Below are 23769 nucleotides of genomic sequence, written 5' to 3'. Positions count from 1 at the left end.
ACTTTGGTCAAACTGTTTATTTAGCATTATTATAACTAATATGAACTCAAAAGAATTATATATAAAAATAGGAGGTGCTACTCTTGGACATGCAAAATGACCAAGATTGTATTGTATCAATGTTAACTATAGGGCGGTATCTCGTAAAAATCATTATTTGAAAATATATTCACTGTGAGTGAAAATGATAATCTTTTCACTAGCATGGGTTACAAAAGTATTATTAAAGCAAATTAGTGCTGTGTATAATATTTACGATACGACCATCAATGAACGTTTGTATCAATTATGATTACATATAATAATGATAATAATAATGAGGACTTCGTACAGCGCCTAATCTTTAGAAGCTCTAAGCGCTTTACAAAATTAGACAACACCTATAAGATAAAAAAAAACATATAATGATATGATTACAAAAACAAACACCATGAAATTAGAAACATTAAAAAACATGCTGAGAATATTTAAGGTATGTGGCAACAAATAGAAGCCCTGGTGATGAATAAACACAACTGGCAGTGAGCAATAAACTCACTGCTTAAACATACCAACAGTATATCAAATGCAACGGTTATTTTATTAAAAAGCAAGCCAATGCTGGAAACTGACTCGATTCTTTTAAGTGTGCCAATTGTTTTTTTACGAAGTCAGCCGACATAAGGAAGCTAACTTTGGTTCCTATGGATTCTTAAAGTGTACTGATTTCTTTTCTTCTTTTTTTTTTTACAAAGTTGGCCGACATAGGGAAGCCAGCATTGATTCCTTTTTACCTTTATTAATGGAATTTTGAAAATAATTTTAAAAAACGGAACAGTTTTGAAAGCGACACAATCTAATGCATCGTGCAAGCATATCGATATAAGGCTGAACAGTAAATAAGTTTTCAGTAGTTTCATCTAAATGTTCCCTATCCATAGTTTATAGTGTTTTATTTTTCGACAAAAAGAAACACGTACTTCGTCTTGTGGGGATAATGTCCATCAAATCCGGTTGGCGTCATCTATTGGTGAGATATAGTAACTAAAGAGAAGTAGCCGCGTTGTATACTTCTATTTCGAGTAATTATTATTTCTTCTTTACACTTGATAATTGTATTATTCTTTTTGTGCGAGTATAACTACTTTTAATCATGTAATGCAAATCTGATGTTAAAAGAACAATGTTATAGAAGTGGCGTTTAAACAAGTTGGAAAAAAGAATTCCAATCTTTATGTTAACATTTTGTTTTTTTTTTAAAAAGTAAAGTGGTGAAAATGTACGCGCGGTCTGGCGGTTCTTGCACCAATTCACTAACAACATCCAAACAATGCACATGCTCGCTTGAGATATATATATATATATATATATATATATATATATATATATATATATATATATATATATATATATATATATATATATATATCCATGGTACTGTTACCAAAAGTGTACGCAACTTTTGGTGCATCTGGGTTTTATGTTCACTCTTTTTAAGATCGTCCCCATCAGATCAGTGTTGTGCTTGAAAACGGCATGTGATTCTTAGAATTTTATGGATGTAATTTGCTCATGCAGCGCTCATGCAAATTAGTTTTCGGTGCTGGGCGTTTCTTACATAACTGCATCCTGTTTTTAGTAGTGGATTAGAAAGAGCAGACGCTATGTATGTGCTCTAGACATAACTCGTAAAAGTACTAGTTTTTACTTAATGTCAAAAAGTCGGGCATTTCATTTTTGGTTTAGTATATAATTAATCCAATATTATTTTTGAAATCCTTTCATGGCATAACAGTTTTTTCAAGCTAGATTGTAGTCTGGTCATTATCAAAATGACAGATCCTGCAACTACACTTATGGTTTCCGCGAAACTCGACAGAAAATAAAATGGTCCGCTCCGATCGCCTAGTGGTTGCAGCTTCCGCCTCGGATGAGGGAGGTCGTGGGTTTGATACCCGGCCGAGTCATCCCAAAGACTTTTAAAAAAAACAGCTGCCTCGCAAGGCGTTCTGCATTAAGAGGTTAGTGTTAGGACTGGTCGGCCTGGTGTCAGGATAATGTGACTGGGTGGGACATCATGCTACATATCTGCGGCATGATGCCTCAGTGGGAGACATCACTATAAACTGCCACACTGCAGACATCGTAGCGATATGACTGAATTTTTTTAAAGCTACGTTAACAATCCAAATCATACACCCACATACACACACACACACAGAAAATAAAACAGTTGTTACAGATATAATCCGTTTGCCACCTCACGAAACGTAAATCGCGAACCTGTCTGAACACAATAATGAATCCAATCTTAGAATTTTAGAACTAAAAACCATATACATATATTCTTCCAGATTCGTTTAATTTTACATGTAAGTATAAATAGTAACACGATAATAATGAAGCTTTATGGGTCCAACGCCATTTTTCAGCACATGATAGGCTATACATGGCGGCCAGTATACCTGGTGGAGGAAGAACAGGTAAATTGCAGGAAGAACCGCCGACCATGGAAAGCTACTAGCAAACTTTCTCACGTAACCACATTGGCCGAGCCCAAGACTAGAACAAACGCAGAAAGAATTGAGACAAAAGTGGTCTGTAAAGGCGAGAGCCTTGAGTGAAGCTGTGTATACATGTGTTTCTAGTTTAACGCCACATCAGCACAGTCCTGTATAGATAATACAGAGCAATCGCTAGTTGGAAAAAAATGGCAATCACGTTGCCAGACTTCACAGTAAGAAAGTCCACGCAAACTGATAATACAAATATTGCACCACCACCGCCGCTGCGACGCAAAAAAAAAAATTACAAAATTAAAATATAAAATATAAAAAATAAATTCAAAGCAATGATCATGATAATAATAGGTATAAGCCATAAAATACAGTGTAAAATACACTAATTTTAAACCTTAAAGACTTTCTCAACTGAACACCATCTCGACGTCTATATCGCAGCAAACTAGTTAGTATCATCTGGTGACATTTAGCATGGCACATCAGGTCTATTCCTCTGAGAATGGTGCGTAAAACTGATTCAGTCGATATTTAAATCGTTTAATCACTCCATGATTAAATACACCATTATCCTGGGTGAAATATTTACAAATGCCATTCAAGATTGACCATTATAATATATGCATTGATATATTCTTTAAAATAAAGGAAGATAATTGCATTAATCAGATTACAAGGAGTGAATAACACATACACAAGCACACATATAAAGGTCGAGCACGTGCGCAGTTCACTAATGAAGAATAATATATGTTGTTGAGTCTGTTCAATATTTACTACAATATATATTACACCAACATGAGTGTCTTTTCCTATTGAAATACAGCAATGAAGGATAGGAAATGAATGTTGGTGACATAACATGCTTCAGGAAAATTTATCATTTGCCCTTTTTATATTTTACTGATTTTACATGGCTCCACTTGAAAGAAAGCTTTGAGTGATATGCATTTTTTTAGGAGTATGTATTTGTATGCATTCGTTGCAAATATTCATTTTTATGTATGTTCTTTTTAAATTTTAATTCCTGCAGATTAGGAAAGTTGTCCATTAACGATGTTTTGTTTCATCCTAAAAATCCGAGCTCGAGGAAAGAAGCGTCTTTTATTTATTATATGTTTTGTAAGGATTCACAGTAAAAAGGTTTATTTATTGCATTATCGATTTCGAAACATGAATGGACAGGTAGATGATTACCTTAATACACCTACACGTTCAATGCCTTGTCTCATAATGAGACATTGTGGAGAGAATAACTTTTTGATGAGCTCGTTTGGGTTGAGAAAGCTGCCTGGTCAAACAATTACATATATTCTGTTTGATATGACTTTTACAACTGCTCCTCTCTTTGAATCACATATCTTTCCCAGCCACGTGATTTACATAATATACTATAATATTGGCGTACAAGTAACCGACTACATGTCTGACATCTCATTCAATGACCATTGCGTCAAACTTAGTGTTTCTAAACGGTGTTCCGAAAAGAGCTCAATAGATCAACAATATTGATTGTTGGAAGCGATGCTGACACAGTTAAGTTTATATCAAACACCAGTAGAGGAAGTACTTTACCCCGAAGGTTACAGATAAATCTTCTGCGCTATTTTCATTTAATTTTATAAAGGATATCTCTACTTTGTGGCAAAGCAACGGCTTACATTGATGGCATAATGATACATGTTAATGTTGCTTTACGGTTGTAGGGCACGTCAATTTCATTGACAAGAAAATAGTCAAAGCTCAATTAAGACATTATGGTCAAAGGCTCATATTTGGTTTGAGAAGAGGGAGTAACTTAAAGAGTATTATTAACATAAACATTAAGCTTCACTCTAGCCAGAAATGGAAATAAACTATTTTTTGAAGACAGCTTGCCTGATATATTGATAGTAGTAATTAAGGTTAGATGTTCCCCACAGTGTAAGGTCTCTTTGTATGCATCCTGATTTGTTTTTGTTCAGTATGGTTCCTGTATAATAGAGACTTATTATATTATATTAGCATAATATTTTGAAAAACGGAAATCAAACCTTAATAATTCCAGAAACTCATAAAATTTTAAACTAGAATAACCATATAAGATACAGACATAATTCCATTTAAACATGTAGCTTATAAATTTTATCATTAAAAAAGTTTGAAAACTGATTTGTTCGAATGTTCTGTGAATAAAGTGTATTGAAAAAGTTGAAATTATAAAAACCTAGAACTTGTTCTTATTCATGTTTGGTGCGGGAATACGATGTAAATATAGCAATGCATAACGTAATATGAGAGTTGTTCACATTACAGAGAGATATGCAATTCTTGTACTTTTTGGGGAATGCAAGAAATGGCATTTGATAGTGCAATTAAAATGTACGACGTAAATAATTTGTCTTGTCGTGCAGACACGGACTGTTTATATTCTAGCTAGACGATAAGCACCAAAGAACCTCAACAAAGCAACCTTCAAAAGATGCTTGCTAACAATATTATTGTTTACGTTATATTCTGGTTGACATATCTTCTACTTGAATCTGAAATGCAATTAAACAAGATTAAATGCATCGGATTAGTAGTCAAAGTTTAAACAGTATATGCGTTATTAATGTTTCGTAGATATAAAGAACTTTATATATATATATATATATATATATATATATATATATATATATATATATATATATATATATATATATATATATTGCTCAAAATAGTCAAAAATGGATCAAATCTGGTTTTCTAACGCTACTTTTGGCAGAAATTAAAAGAAAATTAAAATTGAATCCCATATTTAGCCAGCCTGTTCACGGCAATAATAATAATGATAAGATGATAAGAAGAAGGCGAAGAAGAAGAAGAAATAATGGATGGCATGCCTTTCCTAAAGAACAATGTGAATACATTATACCTACCTCTTGTACTTTCCTCTCCTAGAGTCTGATAGTGATGGCTCTCAGAATCTATTCTTGCAAGTTCTGATGAATGTTGTTCATAGTTTTGAATATCCTGTCCATACCTTATTGGATAGTACAAATATTAAACAGTCAGAACATTTGCTATATTCGCATTAAAAATGGAGATCTATCTTACAGTAACGTGGATAAACTAAGTCTAGTGTAGACTAAGACGGCACGTGCCATGCATTAATTTTATAATACAAGATTACACTGCAAAATAATGGACCTAGACTTAGGCCAGTGTTCTCTTGGGCTTATGGCGATCTCCATATTTAGAATTTTATTAACTGAAATACGAAAATTAATTAATCAAAATGTTTAGTTTTTTTGAAGAATATAAATCAAAGATCAAAGTCAGGTTTGTGAAAATGTCACGGTGATAAATGGCTTTGCTGCAACCTACCGGATCTTAAGTTTATATATATATATATATATATATATATATATATATATATATATATATATATATATATATAAAGTTATGTTGGCCTGAACTGTTGATTACCGTTTCTGTTTTGACGGTAAATATAATTATCGTTCCTGATTTGAAGCGGATTATAATTATCGATTATTACAAGCTAAATATTGAAAATAAGCTATATTGAAGTTTTGAAATTTTAATTTACTAATATTTTCCAGTTTCTGACACGAAGGGGAAAGCTAATATGTGTGAAAAAGTCGGATGAATTATCTGTTGCACAAGTTTAAATAAAATAGTAAATTGTCCGACGTGCAAAGAATACATCGGCCAGTTAGATAGGAAGCAGGTACAGTTGATTTAACTGTGTAAACATTGTCACATATTTTAAAGCTTTAATTCTTGCAGAAACTATTCTATGTAACAGATTTACCAAAATGTAATTATTTAGACACACACACACACACACACACAACCACTACTACATTTTGAATCTAGCATTTTTATTGTCATTTATAGAGGTTATCGTTAATATGAATGACGTAAATCACCAGGAATTTTCGACTAACAGGATAAATAAATATAATTCATAAGAACACGATGTAATTATCCTGAAGTAGTAATTTTAAAATCCGATGATTTTGAAATTAATAGCATTTTATATAATCATCCAAAACAAAAAGAAGAGAAACCATTCAAGGAATTCACATACCTGTCACCCTCAAAGGATTTGACTGGAATATAAAGAATAAATATATGTAATGTCGATGTATCAAACAAATGATGCTTAATAATTATTGTGCAAATTGGGTAGATCTTTTCTTGATTAGTGCACCATTATTTGAGTTGATTAAGATAGCCACGTGATTACACGAAAAGAAAATACGCAAACCATTTATATGGTATCGTGCCGCTTTTTACAAGTCTGGCCATTTCCAGAGAAGTCCGGAATGTCAGCATTAAAATGGTAAATCGAGACTTCCACCATCGTATAAGCAATGTACTATTTATGTTTCTAGCATTTTATCTAAAAAGAAACTAGTTTCTCTTCATTTTACATGATGCTCGTGATTACGTTTATCGTTCTTTTAAGTCAATGCAAATCTTTTCTTTGATTCTCCCAATTGGATTGCGCTGATCATTTTGAAGGAAAAGACCCACAAGCGCTTACATTTCTATATTTTGTTCATAATTAAAAACTTTACATAGACACCGATAGATGTTTCAAACATGACTAGTGTGAAACAAAGAGAATTATTCTTTAAAGCAGTCAATACAAAACAGAGTTCAATCGTAATTTATAATATTCTGCGTGTTTTGTTGTCGGAAGAAAACGTAGGATTGATTGATTGATTGGCTGATTGATTGACTGATTGATTGATTAAAGGCATCAGAAAAGTTTTTCAATGATTATTTTAATGTACAATATCATAATGACGATTACCATTTTTGCTTGACTGTTTCACATTTGGTCGACGACAACATTGAACAATTTGAATAATGATCAAAATAAGAACAACCAAAAATAGAACTCCGAACAGAATCCAGAAAATGTAAGATACGTGTGTTCTGTCTATGCCAGTCTGCTGTTCAGCTGTAACTGAAAGTAAATTTATAAATCTGGTTTTAATGAAAACTGTTTAACTGAATGAAAAAAGAACGAAAAAAAAAAAACAAGCTTTAATGCTCATGACGTGGACAGCACATTTTCTTTATTGTAAATTTATATTTGTGTAAATATCATAAATTATTTATATACTGAAGAGTTATTCACTGAATTGATATTCTGTTACGAAACTTCGCAAACTGCAAAACTTTTTTAGTATTGCGTTATTCGTCCGTCATTGGTTTTCCAAGTTGTTGAAATAAAATTGTGCGTACTGCGTATCATCAAGTACATTCTGTGTGTAATTTGCATATTTTGACTGTAAGAAACGCATAAAGATCATAAACAGAAGTCGCAGTGGCAGCGACATAACATTAGCTTTGTTCAGGCCGAATGTTATCTTCTGCTCATCTTTATTAATTGTAGAAGATCAGTTAATGGCTGTTATTAATAATTAGAGTGGAACTGTCTCAGCCTTCTTTCTTGGTGCTAAGACCAGTTTATATATTGTACCAATGTGCTTTCAATTCGGGTCACGAAATCCAAATGGAAAATGGGCAGAGTTCCCATTGCAATGCTCGAGTTAACACCCAGGTGCTAGGGTATTTCATTTACCCATGCTGTTGCGACCTCCGTATCGGATATTGCCATAAGCATCGATAAGTTGGAAATGTCAATCGATTAGCGGAGATGCTGTCCTGCTGCTTATGAGTGTAAAGATCTCAGCAAAAGTTGCATTGATTCCTTTCAAGGAGCTGTTAAAGCTTCTTTTTTTTTTGTCTAATGACAAAACGCTGTTTGATGGCACAATATTCACGTGCCAGAATCAGCGTATTTAGTGATACAAGGAATGTAAGTTGATTTCATTAAAAATATTCCTATCATACGCACGACAAATAATGTTTCTCTTCCTGTTCATGAGAAATCATTGTAATGGCAATGGTGGTTATCTGTCCATGTGATTGTTTTTCCGATGATTGTAGTTACAGTTTATTTAAACTACATAAGCCTAAACATGATTTGATACCTCTAAACATATCTTGACAAATATTATTAAAACTTAAAACGAACTTGCTTAAACTGGTGTAGAATAAATAAGATAAAATGCATTCCACAACAGATTTTTAGTATAAAACCAATTTCTAAGAGAAATACTTCATTTGCTTGGCTGTGTGTATTATTTTTTTAAAACATCATATTGGGGATGATGATGATGATGATATCTGGTTTTCCACAACTAAAGGTACATGAATATAATGTCGTGATATTATTCAGAATTCAACACGCCGATCTCCACTTCCAAGTCAATATAAAGAATATTCACCCAGCAGCGATAGCCTAGTTTTGATTTTTAGCGATTGGTATCATGAACCGCAACTCGTCTGAAACGTTTGTTGTGAAATGTGTCAATTGCCATCCCATCTAGGATGCTGGGACAAGAGAGTTCTTAGTATTATCCGTCAGACACTTATTTTTTGTCAATAAATATGTCATTCAATGCTTTGTTTTTGCCCTTGATGCCTTTCTGAATTAATCATTTTAATTTTCCTGTATTGATTCCATTTTCAAACATAAGCGTATATATTGTCAGACTCTTGAAGTGAGGTCCTGTTCACAACGCGTCTCATTGACATATGCAAAGTAATGACATTTAATTGCAAAGTAATGACTCATTTAAGGTAACACTAATTAATACATGATCAAAGACCGATTTGCGTTGTTTGAAAAATCTTTTTAAAACCAAAGCATTACTATATTTTTTAATTGGTAGTAAGGGAATTAGGGCTTCACCATCAACGTATCCTTATTGAATCAGCTCTCAAAGTACGTACTCGTCCTTACCACGCATTTGATCAAATGGCATGAGAATATAGATTATCAATTTAAAGATAATAATTTGCAGGTCTGCGTGTTTTTCGCCACTAACTGTTAAATGAAATAATAGGTAATCAACCGTTGTCCCACCTGTTTCACAGATTCTACCCGTCCATCCCTCTGAACATGAACATCTGTAAGAACCATATGAGTTGACGCACACGCCATTGTGCTCGCATTTTATGAATTTACACTCATTGACATCTGAAATATAGGCATTATTAAGGTAGGACAAAGTAAAATGGATGTAACTTATTAAACGGAACTATATGATTTTAAGAAGAATCACAGATCAAACTTCAGTTTCGTCTCAGTTTAAGTAACCAGAAGAAATCTTCCCTAACAATTATTCCATTTAACCATTTCTTAAATAGGGGTTTTGTTCATTGTTTAACTTACATGAATAAAATTCGATATAATTCTTTTATATTTCATAAAAAATATATAAAAATAAAATGCATTGGAATCTGTTTTCCAATTCGTCGTTTCTGAAAATTTAATTTCAACATTTCGAGTGGATTTTGTTATTTCATATGTCCATCATTTCCTTGGTCATGACTGATATTAGGTTCGAAATGGATGTCAGAGAGTAGTGTACATTTTTGTCCATGTATATGTTTGAACCCTTTTGAGCCAGTTCGACTTTTCTGTGGTTGTTTATTTTAACTTGTTTTTATTATCCACAAAATTATAGGAATTTGAAAAGTACAATATAAGTTAAAACACTGCTTTTGGTATGAAGAAAGAAAGAATGCAAGCGTCTGAGACGAGAATAATATTTAAAAGAAATAATCTGTTGCTTAAATTCATAATGTATCAAACCATTTTGTATAATAATAATAATAATAATAATAATAATAATTATTATTATTATTATTATTATTATTAAATTCCATGTTGAATATTTTAGATATATGTTTTGTCATCAAACTTTTTTCCAAGCCTTTATTTCAATGTCGCCAAAAATGACAAAAATTGACCATATATTGAATTAAGATTTCCTAATTAGAAACGTTAAATGATGCAGTGGCATTCTTATATCGCACAAAACCATGCCTTTTGTCACCGCTTAGGCAGTCGGCTGCTTCGAATCCTTCCTGACATGCGCAGTGGTATGAGCCATTCGTATTGATACAAGTACCCCAGTTTTTACGTAGGTCTTTTTGGCATTCATTCATAACTACAACAATTTTATAAGATACTTAAGAAAATAGCATAATTATTTGGTGAGGAAGTGTCAGGAAACCCTTGATAAATTTCTCGTGCGATAGGAGGTCATGTGTATCCAGACTATATATACATAGTGCACGAACTATGCATGTAAGATGTTGTGGTCCTTGAAAACTGTACTTAGGCAAGATTGTATCTAATTTTCATAGCTCTCTTCACTTCTCTCAACACTTAATGATTATTTAACTGTCTTGCCAACTAAACATTATTTCCCTCCAAAGTAACTGGAACATGAAACATTTTCCCCATCATTAGCATTAGTATACGTGTATATATTCAATCAGTTGAATTGTCCTGTAATCACTGCATGATGGAATATAAGTGTATTGTCTGACAGATTCTTGAAACGACGATCTCTTAGCAATGCGTCTTATTGACATAGACTTCATTACAAAGTAATGACTTTTTTAAGGTACCAGTAATGCTCGATCAAATACCAGTTTGCATAGATTTTATACAGCCTTCTTGCAAGCTAAAGCATTACAATATCAAGGGCATTAGGGTTTCACCAGAAGTGTAAATATTATTACACCATGCATCAAAACAAGTATTCATTCCATTCCTGCATTTTATCAAAATGGCATTCAACTATAGATTATCAATCTGAAAACACTATCTCGCATGACTGCACGCTTTTCTCCATTAAACTTTAAACGAAATATATACAACGGATTGTGTCTCACCTGTTTCACAGATTCTGCCCGTCCATCCCTCTGAACATAAACATTGATATGAACCGTATGAGTTAACGCACAAGCCATTGTGCTCGCATTTTATGAATTTACACTCATCGACATCTGAAATACATGTACTAGTAAGATAGGAGAAACAGTGAAATGGATCTCATTTATAAAACGGAAAAAAATATATGCTTTTAAGAAGAATCATTGATCATACTGCATAGATTCGAATGAATCTAACTAACTAGAAGGAATCTTCCCTATCAATCATTCCATTTTAATATTTTAAAATCGGGCTTTTATTCATTTTGTGCATAAAACTCCGTATACAAAATAAAATACATACAAATCTTTTGTTCCACCTTGTTTCTAATTAAAAGTTACATTCCTCCTTGTTGCTGATTAAAATTTATGTTCCACATTTCGAGTGGATATTTTTGCATTCGATTGGCTGAAATTTCCTTGGTCGCGTCTGACATATGGTTCGAAATGGATCTCACAAGAATAGTGTACATTTTAATATACGTACTTGTTTGAACGCTATGCGGTCAAACCGACTTTCCTCTTGCCATTTTATTTTAATTCGATTGTAGTAATCCTATAATTATATATCAATATGAACATGCGATGTAAGTTATACACTTTTGATATGAAGAACAGAACATTGCAAATGAATATATAGACGAAACTATGTTTAAAGGGAATTTTCTGTCGCTTAAATCTATAATGTATCAAACCTAATTTTATGATGATCGTGATGATGATGATGATGATATAATGACATAGTCGAGTTTTTAAATAAATGTTTTGTTAGCTGACTTTTTTTGAAGACTTTATTTCATTGTCGGGCAAAATTTAACAATAACATATAAGAACCATGTATTGAAATAAAATTCGAAGTAACAAAGCTAAATAATACTGAGACGTTTGATATCACATAAGCTCATAAGAGCTGTTACTCACCACCTGAGCAATCCGCTCCTGCGAATCCTTCCTGACATGCGCAGTGGTATGAGCCATTCGTATTGATACAAGTACCCGAGCTTTTACATGGGTCTTTTTGGCATTCATTTATATCTACAACAATATTACAGCATAAATTGGAAAGAGGCATCATAATTTGTTGGGGAAGCTGACAGGAAACTCTTGATACAAATATCTCGTGCGATAGGAAATCGCTTGTGTCCAGATTCATTTACACTGGCTATAAATTTCGCTCACTCATGGAAATTCTAACTTCATCCTCGATCTTTACCAACTAGTACCTACAGTGCTACTTTGCCTAGACAGGTCTAGTTGATCTATTTAATGTAGTTGATCTTCACTAAGGTGTGAAAAATTACGTCTGAGCTGCACTAAGGTGTTCAAAAGTACAAATAATTTGTTCAAAATTAAGTGTTACATCTCTCTCTCTCTCTCTCTCTCTCTCTCTCTCTCTGTCTCTCTCTCTATATATATATATATATATATATATATATATATATATATATATATATATATATATATGTGTGTGTTTGTGTGTGTGTGTGTGTGTGTGGGTGTGTGTGTGTGTGTGTGTGTGTTTGTTTATATGCAATAAAGTTGGAATAAAATAAAATAGTTCCACCTGTAATAAGTTACTAAATTCGATGTCCTATACTTATAAGATATTCTTTTTTGTCAATCATTATTTGCTTGCTTCTCAGGGTTTCCGAAATAAACTACGTTCCCTAAAATATACTGAATATGTTGGTTTGTTTCTCTCTTTACCCGAAAGACCATTATCAACGTATACATATATGTGTCTCCGTTCTCTGTTGTTCAGATATGCTATATTTTGAAGAATTTATATTTCTTATTATTTTCTGTATTTGTTCCATGATCGTCAAGATTTAATCTGTATCAAGTTCCCTTCTGCCCTATTTCCTTATTAAGGTACATTTCGCAGAGCATCAAGTTGTGTTACAACTGTAATGACGACATTTGCCTGTTTGTACGATGAAATACCTTGCTCGCACGTTTCACCCGTCCACCCATCTGCACACCAACAGGCAAATGATCCATATATATTGATGCATGTTCCGTTATGTTGACATGGTCGGAAGCTGCATTCATTTACATCTGAAAGGAAATACTGAAGTAATATAAACATCGCCGTAGAGATTATACGGCGATAACTATTCATTGCATTATAAATGTATTCATACTGATGCGTGGTTTATTTTATTTAGAAATCTTTTGGGTGGATGATAGGAGCGATAACGGATATTGAGAAGCATAGTAAACAAAATATGAAAAGTAAATACATTTGATAGAAGCAATAAATTCAGTTTTCCATAGACCTAAGATGAACAAATTTGAAAAAAAAATTGATACAGACAAATTATTCTGTCTTCACTGGGCATATAGTTTTGGGGTTTGTTCTATTAGTGTACATTGATCACATCTTTGCTTCTCGCATCGCGGCATGTTAATACAGTTTATATTTTGATTTTTTTTTAACGTAGCTTTAACAATTGTTCAGTTATATCATACAATTTATAAGAGTGTGTGTGTGTGTGTGTTTTGGATTTTCAACGTAGCTTTAAAAACAGTTTCAATCACATCGCTACGATGTCTGCAGTGTGACAGTTTATAGTGATATCTAGCACTGGAACATCATGCCGCAGACATGTAGCATGAAGTCCCACCCAGTCATATTATCCTGACACCAGGCCGACCAGTCATAATGATGGGTGTCGTGGCAGACACGTGACTCTTATTCGACTCATAGAGAGTAGAAAATAAAAATAAAACCAGAGAAGTTATTTTTGCATCGCCCTGTAGCCTATTCACATTTAGTTGAATTACCTAATTTCTTGTCGAGACGGCAATGAAATGTTTCTCGCATGTTGTTTCACTACTTCAGTTAAGAAAAACTTTAGAAACCGTTGTTAACTGTTTAGCTCATATTACTAGATGGATAGACGTTACTCCAGTGCTATCGATGAACTGTATTAGGCAAAAGAGAGATTCTTATTTATATTCAGCACGGAAAAAGGGGATCCTTTCTTTTTTATTTAGCCACGCACAGGAGAAATTACTCACGTGTTGTTTTTATTTTTATTTTTATTTTTATATTGTCTTTACTTTTTAGTAAATAAAACAAAATGAAGACTTTGAACGAACATTAAAAACAAATTACACCGTATGTATGTATGTATGTATCAGTCTTAATATTTGTACCAGATTCAGTCATCTTTCTTTCTTTGTTTTTACAAATTACACCTCACGAACTTTTTTGCAGTTCAAATTTGATTAATAATAAACAAAATTCTAACTTGTATCTTGTAAATTGTTTTCCAAATGCAAATTTACACTATGATATATTAAGAGTGAAACTTTAGATTTTATTCGCTGAAAGAAACAAGAATATATTCTGTTGAACAGTACCTGATCCACAGGTTTCTCCTGACCAGCCCTCTGTACACTGACACCTGTAGGAACCATAAGAGTTGATGCATGTGCTGTGATGCCTACATGGTCTTGCTTCACATTCGTCCACATCTGTGAAAATATAGTCATTAGATCCTATGAAAGAACAAATATGCATATATATATAAGCCTGCATAGACAGGTGAATGGGCGGATGTTTAGGTAGGTAGTTACATATGTAAGTATGACGGTAGATACATGTGTACGTATGTATTTATGGATATATGAAAGTTTGCGTTTGTGTCAGTAAATACATATTTGTATGGACAAAGATTAAAGTGAATGCTTAATGAAAGATTTTGCATTAAGATGTAGCATAAATTAGACATGAATTTAATGGTATTTGATATTGTAACTTTGCAAATTTAAGGAGGAAAGTATGCATCTGTGTTTCTAGTGCGTACAATAAAGAATACGCATATTAGAATAGAAGTAGGTAATACCGATTATACCTTTTAGCAACGTTAGTGTTTCTTTCTTAAATCATATATGATTCATGTCAAATTTATTTTCATAGCAATCTTAGTTCACGTTTTAGTTATCTTAATTGTGATGCTTAAACTTTGTTTTGCTCTAATGAACCCTTTCATCTTGGAACAAAGTCTTATACGCTCATACCTACTTCGACCAAAGTTAGTCTAGATTAAGCTAGACTGGTGACTACATTCTTTACACTGGGTTTATTGATATATTAAGAACACACCAAAATAATTGACAAATATAAATATGGAAGACATTGCTGATAAAATTTATAAGAAGACCGTTACATGCTCATCGTATATGGCGAAATAATGTGGCACTTTGCTTGTAAAGCTTATTCTAGCTTATTCCTTGCAGTTCGATCAATCGATCAAGACTTACATGCGTTTCACAAATAGGTTTGAAAGAGGTTTCAATCTTGAATCTTTTATATACATAATTGTAAATCGTATCGTTCATATATATATATATATATATATATATATATATATATATATATATATATATATATATATATATATATATAATATGAAAGCTTTTAGAAAACAAAATATTTCAAGATATTTCCTCTAAATCCGAACATGTTACACACACACACACACACACGTTATGCTGATTTCGTTAAGGATATTAACTGTCTATTTACTTCCATGTGTATTTGCATCGTTTATATGTTAAATAGTTCATTTAGTATATACAACATATCTGACATTACTTTATCGTAATCGACAGAACGTATGTGGGGTGGCCTTACCATTCGTGCAGTTTGTTCCTGTCACTGTACCAGATACTATAGAACAAGAGCTGCCATTATTGCAGGTTTGTGCTGTTCCTATTTGGAAAAGAAAACCATAGCTACAGTGTATAATTTCAAATGTATTATTCATTCATAAAGTACATACACTTTTTGGATAGCATCACGTTCAAATTTGTAAATTTGTAAATTACTATTCGATAGTGATCTTTTGGTTTTTAGAATCTTTTTTTCAAATCGGACAATGAACTACTTTTGATGGTAAATCATAATTATTGTTCGTATTGTCAGTTTCGAAAAGAAAGTAAATAAGATCAATTGTGGATGAGTTTATACAATATTGTAAATGTATTAATACAAAGTCATGTTAGTTAAACAAGAAAGTTGAAAAAACGATCAAAGTCCAGAAACTTATTTATACTAACAGTACTGAAGTTTAATTAACGAATAATCCAATAAATGCATGTTAACACATCGAAACAGTCTATCCAAAGGGTGTAAGTTTCCAATGATTTAACATTCATTTTACGTGCTGATTGACAAATATTCTTTGCGATTTTTATGAAAGTGAAGAGCTGAGGTTTTTGGCAAATAAATGTATTTGTGTTTCATTCCAAATGTATCAACATAGTAATATTTTTATAGTTTGCAGCTGGTGATGGGGAAACAGAATCCGCTACATTGAATTGAAATATTACTAACTGGTGAATAGAGTCCATTGTATTACAAGCCATGAAAGTGGTTACACGTGTAAAAAATGATTGATATTAAAGCTGGTGATCAATGAGTGTGGCTGAATTGTCCAGTAGACATGTAAAGTGTCCAATGCCTTTATCACTCACGCATCTACTATTACAATGCTCAGTTCAGAAATTTATCTGACACAATTGTGGCACATTTTCAGCATAGTGAGTTGATTCGTGTCTGTCCAAGTTAGCCATTGTATAACTTAATGTTGTTTTTAATTTACACATGATAGTTAAGTGTTGTTTTCATTAATATGTAAATCTATGCTGATCTACGATAACTGCAGTTGCTAAACTTAACTCGAACAATAAGAAGCTGAGTAAAGTTTACTTACTTCAACATTAGAACAGTTTTATCATTTCTTCAAATTGTAATAACTGGAAAAATGAGATTCTCATTAAATTAAAAAAATTGATACTCAGGTACAGCTATAGATAGATTTACAGCGCATTCATTTCTGCTAAGGTGAATCGCCCTGGATATGCATGTAAATTATAGTTTTGGAATCAAAGGAAAAGACAGTAAGGAGTTCTTGGCGTACTGTCGAGGATTATGAGACGCATAACACAAAAGCAAATACCCAGCATGTGCTTTAGTGTTCTCACTTTCAAAATTATTTTGTACATTATAAGAGTCTACAATAATCCACAAAATATAATATCATAAGCGTTTTCACTGAGAATGCCAAAATGAAATATTACATACTGTAGAACGTTGTCATGGCAACTTAAAAAGATTACATTTGGTGTCGTCGCATATGAAATTTGCCATCCTATACCATTACAAAAACATGCTTTTATTATGTCAATCTACTGATCTAATGAAACAATTTATGAAACAAATTAATAAATTGTTAAGCACTGAAACGTTCTAGTACCAATATGTACCAGTAACTTTCATCTTAGCTTCTCTTACTTCTAATGAAGTTATATTCTGTTCATAACAAAGATCTATGAAATTATATATGCGATTGTTCCTCTTCCCTACCCCCGTAAAAACAAATATTTATCTCACCCAGAAATCCCGTGGTAAAGATTAGTGTATATATTTTCCCCAAACATTCCCTGGTAAAGACAAGCGTATTTATCGTACCCATATGTTTCCCGGTAAAGAAAAGTGTATTCAACTCACCCGTTTATCGCCCGGTAAAGACTGGCTGACTCATTTTACCCAGAGATTTATCACGCCCAGAGATTAGCCAGTAAAACCAAGTACATTTATCTTACCTAGCGATTCTCCTGAAAAGAAAGGTGTAGTTATCTCACTCAGACATAACCTGGTAAAGACAAGGGTATTTATATTACCCGGATATTACCAATTAAAGGTCAGTGTATTTATATAACCCTGGCATCCCTTGGTAAAGACCGTACCCCGGGATTCCAAGGTAAAGGCTAGTGTAATTATCTTAACAGAATTCCCTCATACATCACACTCATACATCACCCAATAAAGACAAGTGTGTGTGTGTATATATATATATATATATATATATATATATATATATATATATATATATCTTACCTAGACGTTTCATGGTAAAGACAAGTGTCTTTGTCTCACCTAGACATTCCCTGGTAAAGACAATTGTATTTATCTTACCCAGATATTCTCATGTAACGACTAGTATATTTTTCTTACCTAGACATTCCCTGATAAAGACAAGTGTACTTATCTTACCCAGACAATAAGCTGAGTTGACTGTGGTATTCTTCAAATAATATACGTAGTAGGATCCACAACATTCTATCGTGATGTCAAACAAAGGGTCACATGAATTGAAATAAGTCTTTGTGCATGCCCAAGCGGCAACCGTTTCACCATTTCTTGTCGGATACGTTCCTGAAACAAAGGACTATTAAATGATACCATGATGGCAAAACATATCGGTTTGTTCTAAAAGTCTTATACTTTTGATTGGAGTTTATCGCTCCTAAAGTTATAATTGACTTCTGCTTTTTGTGTTCTGTTTTTTCCCTCCTAGCCTTTCTTAAGCTTTTTTGGAGACTGGCTGAAAAAAAAGAAACTTTTTCTTAGCTTGTAATCATCTTGGGCAAATAGCCAATTACGGCATTTGTCTTCTATTTCGTCGAATTTAGGTCGAGCATGGCAGTCGCAAAATGCTTTGCAAAAAAATGAACTGGAGGTCCTAAATCTACTAGTCAACTATAAGAAAATAAGTCTGTTTTTTTTTCTAAAGTTGACTAAACTTGTAGATGAGTTAGTGAGGTGATAAATGTCCCATCGATCCAATATTAGGCGGGGTCTATTAGCATTTACCTGAATATGGTGGTTGATTCTCCTTAATCATTCAAAATTCGTCAGGCTATGGTAAGCTTAAGTTGATATCGCCGGAAGTACGAAACCATGTAATAATATATTTTCTGGTTTAGAACTGGCCATGCTTTCTAGCATTTGACTTCTCAGGTCCAGCTTTTGGCAATTATCATTTGTAAAATGCGCCACTTTCGACAAATGCATGTGTTCATTTTTTATTGCGCGTACATATAGATTCATTTGTCATCATTTGGTAAAGGAAAGATTCAATGATTAAAGGTTATATAAGTTTTTTAATTAACCTTTTTTCACTTCGGTGAAAATAGCTCTTAGAGAAAGTTATTGTCAGAACAAATGGATACATTGTTCAAATTTCGAAGATTCAGAGCTACTTCATACGCACTGTAGGTGGAAGAAAAGGTCATTTATTTCAATACGGTGTCTGCAAAATTCCACGTTTAAGAATTTGTTTAAAAAGATTGGGGTTTTAAATTAAAGTGCTTCCCAAAAATAGGAAAAGGCATGCCTTGTCTTAATAATCAATATATTGAGCCTTTTCATTTGCGAAGTTGCATTTACCATTGCGAAGATAGGAAGTGTGTGTGTGTCTGTGTGTGTGTGTGTGTGTGTGTTATATCGATCTTACCATTTATCCATATCGGGTAGTATGTGCCACATGAACCAATATGTAAATTAGCATCAGTATTTGTCAACACGTATCCCGTTGCAACTGTATACCAGCCGTCCACTATTGAAGCATCTGACACAAATGTTTCGCCGCTGTCGGCTACATTAGATATTTCTCTCTTTGATGAATTCGGAAGGACAGCCCAATCAGATGTGCATCCGTCATCAAGCCCTGTACCTACTGTAAAAAGCAAACCTCGTGCTTTCCAATCAAAATTATTCGGTACGTTCCATAAAATGTGGACGCACTAGAAGTTAAATATCATAAAGTAAACGACCTATTTTTTGTTCTGAAAAACCAAACTCTTTATTTACCTTTCCAAATAAAAGATGGTTGTTCAGTTTTGCCTCAGGTAACACACTAGTCAACGTGTGTTCACGTGGTAAATTTATCATTGTCGAAATTTTAGAACTGTATATAAAATACAAGGTAAAATATAAATACGTTGCCAAACCATACGACTTAGATTTTTAAAAAAAAACTTTATATACAGAGACTAGAGAAAAAAAATCACGTCGTTCATATGTTTGTAAGGCAATTTATGGCAATCCAGTCAGGCACGAATTTTAAAACTCTCGCGCCGGTGCAAGTCACTACAATTATTATTACAATTATTTGTTAGGAGTGGAATGAAGCAGCATTTACAGAAATTTCATTTAGTGGCATGTATTCTTTTTTCGGAACATACAAAAAATAATCTAGACGGGACGGAAAGCAATGACAGTTGATATATCTAATTGAAAGTTTCAAAAGTTGGACAGTCGGTAAAGTTTTGATTTTAAATGTTAAAACCAGTCCTCACTAACGATTTACGATATTTACTTAAGTTTCCGAGAGATGATGTAGCGAGCATGATTGTCACTAGGCCTATTTTCTCCATGGTGAGGATCTTCATAAATTGTCTGCAATAATGACAAAAAGGACACGTTATTATACCGACTTTCATTTATAGAAAGAAACTCACTCTAATTGGTAAATAATTGAATACCATCAAACAAAAACGGAGAAAATACACTATGGTTCCTTACTATATATATATATATATATATATATATATATATATATATATATATATATATATATATATATATATATATGCAATAAACTGACAAAGCACAGTGCAAAACTAATATCTAACTAGCCTGAGCACTTTCAACTCTTAATGAGTCTTTTTTAAAGACAAATACAAAACATGGAATAGACAAACAAAGAAAACAGAAAAACCGTTGCGTTTGCAAAACTTTACATGATTATTCTATAGGAATTAAACCTTTAAATGTATTATTTTTCAACTAGTATATTTCAACTTGTTGAGGATGCTGGAAAATATTTTATATTCAGCATTCCGCAACAAGTTGAAATGAACTAGTCGAAACATAATAAATTTAAAGGTTTAATACCTGTAGAAATAGTCATGTAAAGTTTAAAGTTTATTGCATTTATCTTAATCATTCACTGACACACGTGATCCCTTGCTGGATTCAGTACACTTGAAAGGACTGTTATTCGCCATGATTTATATATATATATAATCATTAACGTTAGCTAGTTTGCCGGTAGGTAATGAAATACAATCTCTAATTTGTATGATAATATTTTTTTTCTCAAAATCTATTTTTACGCCATGTTGTCACGCATCCTCATTTATGATTTAAAAAAATAACACCTACTGTATATTTATGCATATCTATGTTAATTTCTAAATGCCTTGATTTATGTCATATGAATCCGAAGAGACTACTGAATAAGCATCTGATTGGTCAGGTATGTGTCTGTTTTCGATAGTCTGGCATCCGATTGGTCAGTTATGTATATTATTGTTTCGATAGTCTGGCATCTGATTGGGCAGTTATGTGTTTGATTGCTTTGATAATCTGGCATCTCATTTTTTCTTCTTTTTTTTAAATCTAAACTTCACTCATCTATTTATTCATGCGACGATTGACCTTCTCCTTCAAGGCTGATCTCAGCTGTCTTCTGATCTCAATTGTATTGTTCAAGATTTTATTAAAGAAACCAGACGATATTCGTGATTCTCCTCACATGTTCGTAAATGATACCTTTCAATATGAATGCATCACATATATCATTGCATTTATACTCACATTACAATACTCTCTCTCTCTCGTATTATGGTAAATGCTTTTGTGTAGGGGAAGGGCTAAATTGGAGAACTTGTTACCCAATCCAAATTGTTTCATTAATATGGCAATGAATTTTATGTTTAAATTAATTTTTGTACCTGAATATAATTTCGAACCGAGCAATGTATTGGCCTTTTTGGTTGGTCAATTATTGCCTGTTTGTTGCGATAGTCAATCTCGAATCCTTCGAACCCTTTACAGCTGTAACCAATATCATCGGTTTAAAAAATAATATACGCAGTAAGAGCGAGTGTGTGACGATACAAAAAAGAAAATATCTGACTATGTTAATTATGGGATAGTTAGGGAAATCATTACATAAAACTATACACAGAAGCACTTTCTAAACAGATAGAAGATGTCAGATAAATCTAGTGTGCTGTAAATTACTTTTAAGTCTACATTTTTTAGAAAATTAAAAATAAGTTAGTTTATACCAGGTAATCTATATACAATTCTAAAACAAATGCCAATGAAGCAAAACTGGGGCTCCAGTTATAAGAACAAGTAAAGACTATAACGACAAGTTCAACATCGATGGTATAAAAGAACACACAGAGTATCATGGAAGGAATAAAGCTCTTGTCACTATACCGCGCTCGCGTGAATTTCTGAGGATGAATGGTATAGAATGAGAAAGAACAAGGAAGCTTACTCTTTTCCCCCACAGCATGTGTCCTGAAACGTGACTTCTTTCTGAAGTATAATCGATTACTAACAAACCTGAAGATCTGCTCCTTTTCGGTTTCAATGGTAAACCTAAATACGAGATCCAAAAACCTTTCAAAACTAGAATTTTTTTAATCATCTCGATGCTTAAAGGATCAACAATTTGAAGGAATGGGACCTTTCATTTTACAAAGAGTGCCACGTCTTTCATGTACTAATCCATCTACTACAAATTAGTGTATAGGCCTACCTCTCGTATTACCTATAAAAAAAACCTTAGTAAAGAATCCAAATTTCTTTAACTTTGATTAATTTGGTTGGAAATATGGTGATGAATACTCTCGAACTTTGACTTTTCCTCCATGTGTATATGACATCATAAACCCTTTCCATGTCTTCTTCTTTTCCGGGTCTAACAGATAATGCACGGTGATAAATCATGCAGAAATGACCATGCGTTTTCCCCCTCAAATTACAGAGCACACGTACTTTTAGTGTTAGTGCATGTGTAACGAAAGATCTACCCCCACCACCCCAAGAAAGTACCCCACAGTTTTATGATTCCTGACTTTCAATGATATTTTATATTGCTGTTGCTTGTAGGCTTCCATGAATCGGTCATACTCTTCTTTGACTATCATATCTTTAACGTAAGCAAATATTTTAATATATTAACGATTAATATTACAGTACTAATATAAATTAGGAAACAAAACTTAACCTAGGTGTAACTTACCTTAGTAGACTCCGGTCAGAAATTGAATCCAGGCTCTGGACTCTGAACTTATTTCCCAAAATGTGTATTTTTCAAGTCATTTTTACTTCCTTAATACCCAGCCAATATCACGTGCCATTTGATCAAATAATTAAAGATCAAACATTTACGTGTTACACAGTTGTATTTGATATCTAATAATGCACGACTTAAAGCTATAGAAGCAATTGGAACTTTACATTAATCTTGTTCAAAGCTTTGTGTAATGAGAATTCAGACAATACTTCGAACTTTTAAATGTTAAAACTACGTCACCTTTGTACCTATTCATTTTTTCATGTTAAGGTACAAAATAAAGTTTTGTAACTGGTCAGAAAAGAAGCCAATCCTTTAAGGACAAATACAAACATTTAAAATAAAATGACGCCATTTAGCTTTTAAATAAAACATTAAATGAAAGACTTTATTTCATTTAAGTCTCAACATCTCTTTACTTCAGAAATGCTCCATCAACATAAATGTTAAAACAATCTGCCCATGATAATGATATCAAAGAAATCATATCGATGTCTTTCTCTGCTCTACACCTACTC

General features: G+C 32.8%; 1 protein-coding gene across 2 annotated transcripts; it reads right to left on the bottom strand.

The window, feature by feature from the left end:
* Positions 1-1427: 1427 nt before the first annotated feature.
* Positions 1428-23447, bottom strand: LOC149799215 (uncharacterized). 2 transcript variants are annotated; one of them, XM_089958482.1, is made up of 14 exons: positions 23198-23447; positions 20471-20550; positions 19607-19828; positions 18364-18525; positions 15940-16017; positions 14664-14777; positions 13239-13352; positions 12216-12329; positions 11256-11369; positions 9433-9546; positions 7306-7461; positions 6574-6595; positions 5399-5502; positions 1428-5020 (listed from the first exon to the last, which is right to left on the bottom strand). In XM_089958482.1, the coding sequence occupies exons 2-14, from the start codon at positions 20541-20543 to the stop codon at positions 4983-4985; spliced, it is 1425 nt and encodes a 474-aa protein (XP_089814608.1). In that variant the 5' UTR covers positions 20544-20550; positions 23198-23447; the 3' UTR covers positions 1428-4982. The 2 variants fall into 2 exon arrangements, with proteins under 2 accessions (XP_089814608.1, XP_089814609.1); XM_089958483.1 differs by having other exon boundaries at positions 7306-7455.
* Between the last annotated feature and the right edge of the window lie 322 nt (positions 23448-23769).

Source organism: Sinohyriopsis cumingii, chromosome 5, assembly GCF_028554795.1.
Source record: "Sinohyriopsis cumingii isolate HCF-2022 chromosome 5, ASM2855479v2, whole genome shotgun sequence".
Classification (NCBI taxonomy): Eukaryota; Metazoa; Mollusca; class Bivalvia; order Unionida; family Unionidae; genus Sinohyriopsis; species Sinohyriopsis cumingii.
The sequence above is the reverse complement of the archived record's forward strand: the minus strand, read 5'-3'. Positions and strand labels throughout refer to the sequence as shown.